This window comes from Lathamus discolor, chromosome 3 (assembly GCF_037157495.1).
Source record: "Lathamus discolor isolate bLatDis1 chromosome 3, bLatDis1.hap1, whole genome shotgun sequence".
In the NCBI taxonomy this organism is placed as follows: domain Eukaryota; kingdom Metazoa; phylum Chordata; class Aves; order Psittaciformes; family Psittacidae; genus Lathamus; species Lathamus discolor.
In genome coordinates, this window is record NC_088886.1 from 110115644 (window position 1) to 110123081 (window position 7438).

General features: G+C 51.0%; 1 protein-coding gene across 2 annotated transcripts in view; it reads left to right on the plus strand.

Moving 5' to 3' along the window:
* PAPSS2 (3'-phosphoadenosine 5'-phosphosulfate synthase 2) overlaps window positions 1–7287 on the plus strand; it is a 29692-nt gene extending 22405 nt beyond the window's left edge. For both annotated transcript variants that reach the window (XM_065671135.1, XM_065671136.1), the window contains 5 exons: window positions 502–707; window positions 2300–2435; window positions 3243–3511; window positions 4201–4430; window positions 4667–7287. In XM_065671135.1, the coding sequence (XP_065527207.1) occupies window positions 502–707; window positions 2300–2435; window positions 3243–3511; window positions 4201–4430; window positions 4667–4808 (983 nt within the window). In that variant the 3' untranslated portion in view covers window positions 4809–7287. The remainder of the gene's footprint in view (window positions 1–501; window positions 708–2299; window positions 2436–3242; window positions 3512–4200; window positions 4431–4666) is intronic.
* Window positions 7288–7438: the final 151 nt, after the last annotated feature.

Below are 7438 nucleotides of genomic sequence, written 5' to 3' on the forward strand. Positions count from 1 at the left end.
AAACAAACAAAGCAAAGTGTGACAGTGTTTTTCCAGTTGGAAGAGGCAGTCCAAGAGGAGGTGGGCAAGGAATGAGATGCCGTAGGGAACACCAAGTTGGAGCCATCTTAATAGAGATTGTTCTCCTGGTGGAGGAGGTAACATCCAGGGTTGCGTTTTCCCAGTACATTTGAATTTTGCAAAGACTTTGCAACAAACTAGCTGGAGAAAAACCAGTCTTTCTGTGGAGATAGAGAGTGCAGAAAATAATGAAATGCTTCAGGTATCTTTGAGACATCTCTGGCCCAAAGATAAGGAGTTTTCATATTCCACTACCATCATCATTTGTTAGCAGTGCAGAAAAAAGTGGGGCAATGAATAAATTTGCAAGGCTGATGGTGAATCTCTGAGCCGGTCCTGGAAAACTTTGCTCTCCAAAGGGAGAACGTGTGCTTCTGAAAGCCTCTGTTTATTCAATGCCCAAGGCTGGAGTACATTAAAATCCTCCATCTCTCTTGCCAGACGGCATTGTCAACCTGAGCATCCCCATTGTGCTGCCAGTCTCTGTGGAGGACAAGGAGCGGCTGGAGGGCTGCGAGGCGCTGGCACTAAGCTACCTGGGGCGGAGGGTGGCGGTCCTGAAGAACCCCGAGTACTTCGAGCACAGGAAGGAGGAGCGCTGCGCCCGCATCTGGGGCACCACCTGCGCAAAGCACCCGCACGTCAAAGTAGGTTTGTCCCCGCGCTGCTCTGGCAAACCTGGCCGGTTCTGAGGGCTGTGGGTGTCCTATCTGCTTTCCAAGACCAGCTCCTCAGTGGGAGCCATCGTGTCCCAAGCAGACAGGACTGAATCTTTAGGCTTGTGAGTTAATGTTGTGCTTGCTGTTCAAGAAGAGTACCTGATAACAAGCACAAAGTGAGAGGAAGAATGAGCGTGCTGCTGAGGAGCTGCTCCTTTCATCCGCTCATCTTCACCAGTGTGCCTACGTTCAAACATTTTTAGTATGACTACCAGCTTAGGCTCCAGCGTTTTCTTGCATTTGCGGTGTGACAATCCCAGTGATGCTGCCAAACACTAATCATAGAATCACAGAATGGTTTGGTTTGGAAGGGACCTTAAAGCTCATCCAGTTCCACCATGCCACAGGCAGGGACACCTTCCACTAGACCAGATTGCTCCAAGCCCAGTCCAACCTAGCCTGGAGCTTCTAGGGATGGGGCAGCCACAGCTTCTCTGGGTGACCTGTGCTGGGGCCTCACCACCCTCACAGGGAATAACTTCTTCCTAATGTCTAATGTAAATCTCCCCTCTGTCAGTTTAAAGCCATTCCCCCTTGTCCTATCACTACATGTCCTTGTAAGAAGCCCCTCTCCAGCTTTCTTGTACTCCCCACTTCAGGCACTGGAAGCTGCTCTAAGGTTTCCCTGGAGCCTTCTCTTCTCCAGGCTGAACAACCCCAGCTCTCTGAGCCTGTATCCATAGCAGAGGTCCTCCAGCAGAGGACCTCAGAGCATCTTCGTGGCCTCCTCTGGACTCACTCCAACAAGTCCATGTTCTTTCTGTGTTGGGGGCCCCAGAGCTGGACACAGCACTGCAGGGGGGGTGTCTCACCAGAGTGCATAGAGAGGTAGAATCCCCTCCCTTAACCTGCTGATCATGCTTCTTTTGTTGCAGCCCAGGATAACGTTGGCTTTCTGGGCTGCGAGCGCACACAGTACTAATGCTGCAGACTGCTGACTCGTGCTTCTTTTAGCTACGTTTTACTCCTCGATTTGGCTGCTTTGTGCAGGCAGCCAACAAGGGTGTTACATTTGTACAGCTTATCTCTTCCCACTTACTCTCTGGCAGTACAAAGAACATCATCCTTTAGAAAGGAAGAGCTCCAGGTTATGCCGAGTGACTTGAGCTGTCTGCTTAAAAAGACTAAAGCTGAGTTAATTCTGTTTTCCTACCTTAAAATACATCTTTTAGTTATTCAGCAGCAGTTGCTCACCTTGCATACTCCCAGGAGGACAAAACAAAGAGTGAGGTGGAGGAGGGTCTTGTGCCATAACCTGTAGACCTCAGTCTGCCAGAGAGGGGTCCAGCACCCAGTACAGTGGTAAGGGTTCAGTGGCCGGTGCCTCATTTGCAGGGTTACACTGATCAGGACATTCAATTCATGTGATAACTGTAAGAATGTTTCCCACCTATAATGTGCTGAAAGGAAACATCACCCTGCAAGCAGAGTCAAGCCGAACAGTTTTCAAAGGAGAATGCGAATGGGAAAAGGAGGCACTTTGCTGTCCCCTCCATAACATATGTGTGTGTAATTCACAGATGGTGATGGAAAGTGGAGACTGGCTGGTTGGTGGAGACCTGCTTGTGCTGCAGAAGATCAAATGGAATGATGGGCTGGACCAGTACCGCCTGACACCGCTCGCTCTCAGGCAGAAGTTCATGGAGATGAATGCTGGTGAGTGCCCTGGTTTTCCACTGGTGACATGGCCCTCCTTTGCCCTACCTGGCACTGGGAGATCTGTGTGATCTGGCACTACTTGCTCCCAAGCTCACGGTACTTGCCGAATTGCTTCTGTATCTCCCGAAATGGAACTATGCAGGTGGGGTGAGCAGTAAGAGGGACACAGGGTATGGTACAAAAAGTGGCATGGGGTCTTCTTGGTTAAAGGCAGTATTTGCCAGGGGTTGTGTCCTCAGTGGGCCTTTCCGAGCATGGCACTGGAAGGCATTGAGCATTGTGTCTTCCCTGGCAAGTTAGAGCCTCTCTTTCTGTACCCTGGGCATTTAAAAGCCCTGTGATGTGCCTGGCATTCACACTCGGGGGACAGCTTAGATGTCTTCTACCAGGTATCTGTCTCAGCAGGCTGGAAGGCATGAGACACCTACCCTCACTCTGGGGGAAGAGTGTTAGCCTTCCTGAAGGTGCTGTAGAGCTTGGAGAGGTGGCAGGTCACTTGAGAAGCCGGGGACCTCAGTGGAGGTGTCAGTGGCATGTAAGAACGTTTGTAGGAGAGCTGATAGGACTGGAATCGGCACCAAAGGAAGGCTATGCAATGAAAATAAACTTCACAGAGTGATGAAGAGGCACCGTAGATGCATGAAACGGTCATCTAAGGTATTTAGGGCTTCACACATGTGAAGATGGGACATACAGCTTGTGATGTATGCGTCTTATGACTGTTGAGATGTGTCCTGTGTAAACGAAGCCGCAGGGTCTGATGATCAGCGCAAGCCTGTGACCATCTGAATCTTTCCCTTTTAGATGCTGTCTTTGCGTTTCAGCTGCGCAACCCCGTTCACAATGGGCATGCCCTGCTCATGCAGGACACGCGGCGCCAGCTTCTGGAGAAGGGATACAAAAACCCCGTGCTTCTCCTGCACCCCCTGGGGGGATGGACCAAAGATGATGATGTCCCGCTGGAGTGGCGGATGAAGCAGCACGCAGCAGTGCTGGAGGAGCAAGTCCTGGACCCCAAGTCAACCGTCGTTGCCATCTTCCCTTCTCCCATGCTTTACGCGGGCCCCACAGAGGTAATGTACCCATCAGCTGCTCACTGAGGCGAGGTGTAAAGCCTGTCCATGCTGCCAGCCTGCCTACGCAGCCCCAGAAAGTCACAGAGAAGGGAGCTGGTATTCGCTGGTTCACCTGCAGCTTGCTGCCCAGCTGTCTACCAGCAGAGCTCAACTCTTTGGGCTCCCCTGCTTTCACAAGCTGTGCGGGGAGCTGGAGAGAAGGGGATTAGAAACAGACTTTGCTGCTGTAACCTTCTCTGTCAGGCAGGGACATTCATTTGTGTTCTCCCAGTGGTTTCCCTTCTGCCCCTAAATCAGTGGGATGAAAATGCTGAACCTTCCCTGAAGGAGGAAGGAGAGGGATGTGTGAGTAACCATTGGCTGTGTGGGGCCCAAGGGATGGTGAGCACTGTCTTTGCATGTTCAGAAAGCAAACCACTGCCTCCATTAGCTGCAACAAGACCAGTTCCCATCCCCAGTATGTCTCTTGGAGTGTACGTCCTTAGGAGAACTGTGATGCTGCATCAGGTCTAAGCAGTGGAAGGTGTGTCTGGGTGGCCTGATAGCTATGAGAAACTGCAGCAAGGCTGCCGAACGTCTCCTGCCTGCCTGCATGGGGATCACTAGGATCTCTTTTGCAGCCTGGGATGGGCATCTCAGTTGCTGCCCAGCCCTCAGCCAGTGCTGCTGGTGTCTCTCCTTTGCAGGTGCAGTGGCACTGCCGAGCTCGCATGATTGCTGGGGCCAATTTCTACATTGTGGGGCGCGATCCTGCAGGCATGCCTCACCCTGAGACCAAGAAGGACCTCTATGAGCCCACACAAGGAGGGAAGGTCCTCAGCATGGCGCCAGGCCTGACCTCAGTGGAGATCATCCCCTTCCGGGTGGCTGCTTACAATAAAGTGAAAAGGGCCATGGATTTTTACGACCCGAAAAGGTAAAGCAGGCAGCAGTGTCCCTGCTGCTTCAGCCTACACAGCGTGGGCGCTTTGGGATCGTGTCTGGCTGCAAGGGGAAAGGCAAAAGCAGATCGTAAACCCAGGCATGAAGCCGCAGACGGGCTCCACCAGTGCCAGGAGGTTTCCAACCATGCACCAGGCATGGCAGAAGAGCTGCGTGGGGGACAGTCCGAGCTGGCTGTGCTGATTTCTCACCTGTCTTTGCTCTGTGCAGGCACAACGATTTTGACTTCATCTCGGGGACACGCATGAGGAAGCTTGCTCGTGAAGGTGAAAACCCACCAGACGGCTTCATGGCCCCCAAAGCTTGGAAAGTCCTAACCGAATACTACCAGTCACTGGGAAAACAGAATTAACACTACTCCTCCCTAGAAACGCTTGTATTAAGAGTGAGCAATGATTGATTGATTCCCTATGACACAGATCAGCTACTTGGCATTTCCAATGCTCTGCCTGTAGGATTTTTCTACCTAGGTCGGAGTGTTTTTTACTAATCAGAAATAATTTGAGCCTGGTCCTTCTCCCCTGGAAGCTGCCAGGAGCATCCCCGTGGAACTGGAAGGGAAGGGCAGCGAGCCCTGCATTCCCAGCTGAGCGCAGCTGCAGGAAGCCCAGCACAGCCCCTGGGTGGGCCAGCTGGATTGTTCAGTGCCACCAGAGCCAGGCAGCAGCCCCCGATGCAGAGCTGGGACCTCAGAACCAGGATAAAAACCTCACCTGTCCCCTGTGTGGAGCAGAAACGAAGAAGTGCCTTTTCTCTACCCCTCAGCCAGCCCTGCCTGAAGAGGAAGGAGCCACTGAAGTGAGGAGCAGCTGCTGCTGCCAGGTTGGAAGACGGAAACAGGCACACAGTGCTTGGATCCATTGGCTGTCCTCCAGGTTGTCCCACAGACCGTTTTTGCCAACAAACAGTGGGTTTTTTTAACGCCCTTTTTTAAAAAGGATTTTTTAAAATCAGCCCTGACCATCACTCGTTCCTTGTGCCTGAGACAGCTGCTCGCTGTCCTTCCTTGCTTCCTCCTGCTTGACCTCTCCGGTCAGAACAAAACCTGGGCTGAGCATTACTGATGCTCTAAGTTCAGCTTTCCATGGCAATTCCCGTGCTCTCAGCCTAGGGGGCCCATGGATGGGGGAAGCAGTTCCTGGGAGGCACTGTAAAGCCTGGGAGATCTTTGAGAAAGTTCAGGGCAGCAGTCAAAAACTGGGGATGGTTTTTACATGTTTTCATGGGTATCCTCACACCTAGCAGGACTGCATCCCCCCTTTCCTTTGCCTGTGCTTCTCCCATCTGAAAGGCAAATTAAAGGCAAAACAGCAAAATCACAGTGTGAGGTGGGTCCAAGGGGCTGTACCTGTTAAACCAGGTGAGAGATGGCTCAAGCACTTGCCTTCATCTGTACCCGTAATCCCACGTGGGTACAGGTGGCCTGATTTTACTTAGTACCTGTGTCCTGCGGATGCTGGCTCTGGTAGGGGATGGCAGAGGATGGAGAGAAGTCCTTGCCATCCACCGCCACCTGCATGGGGTGCTGCTGTGCGAGGCGTGGTGGTGCTGAGCCATCATCCCTCACATAGAGAGGTAGCCAGTGGCTGGTGCTGCACCCAGCTGTGGCTGGTGGAAAGTTACAGCAGCCCTAACCTTTCCCAACCCACCGTCTCTGACACTGATTTTGCTGCTGTGTTGGCTTTTTTACTGACCGGCAGCACTTGCAGTGAACTCTGACAGGGCAGAGCAGCATGACTCAGCACCGGAGCTTTACCTGGCCCCTCTTGTCTCACTGCAAGCACATACTGCTGGGACTGGCGCATGTCTCTGGTGGCTGAGGTTTGAGCACAATGCCCCACATGGCTGGGAGCCCCTCAGCCACCTCCTGCCCCTGCCTGTGTCTCAATGTCCTGCCTGTGCTGGCTTCCCCAGGGAAAGGGCTGATCCTGCAGCCCTGCTGTGCTGGCAGCAAGGAGCCGGCTGCCTTCCTGGCCACCACACTTGAGATGTGAGGTTTTTATTGAGGGGAGGACAGCCATGCACTTGTTGGTTACTGCAGCAAACTGAATTGGTACTTTCTGTACTCATCTTTTCTTAGTAGATGCCCCAGGACCGGTCAGATGTGTTTCAAGTGACATGGAAATAGTGCTCTCCTCTTGTACTTCAGTTTTAATTACAAATGGAGCTACACTCAGTAAGAGCAATGACGCTTCTGCTTGTAACTTAGAATAGTGAGCTACATCGCAAGCTGAAACCTGTTTTGCTGTGGCCATAGTACAGTGCCCAAGACTATGTATGTAATTGGGAATCCTTCTGCAAAAAGCCTTTTTTCATTCGTCAACTCTTTGGGAGTTATTTTTTTATAACTTTCTAAAGTAAAGCAAAGGCCCAAAGCTGTATTATACCTCAAGAAAAATGCTGCAGCGCTCATGCTGGTAGCTGAAAGCACACACTAGCACCAGTGCCTTTTACACTCGGGCCCTCTGGCAGGGACCTGGAAGACAAAAGCAATACTCCCATTTATGTTTGCAATATTTGTCATTTTTAAGTAGTGACATAGTGCTGTTGCCACTCATCATATAATAATCAATTGGTTAAACCTCCCTCCCATAAATCCGAATGGTTACAGCAAAACACAAATCTTGTATTATCCTTTTAAAACAGTGTAGTGATTACCTCTGATCCAAATAGAGTATGTGGACTAGTTTTTTTATAGTGTATTTATTAAAGGCATGAGACTGGAATTTGCATCAAGTGATGCATCTCATGATTTAATATATTCTGAACTTGATACTCTGCTACAAAACACTCACTTTTAGTACAAATAAATATTTATATACTAACTCTCACCTTGTGGGTTTGGTTTTTTTTTCCAGGCGAAATCATAACCATGCAGTTTATCCAGGGCTGTGACCAGTTTGTAGTGGCAGGAGCCCCGCTCCCACATTCCAGCCTTGCATTCTCAGTGCCTTGAGGAGGGTAATGGCTGGACCAGCCAGC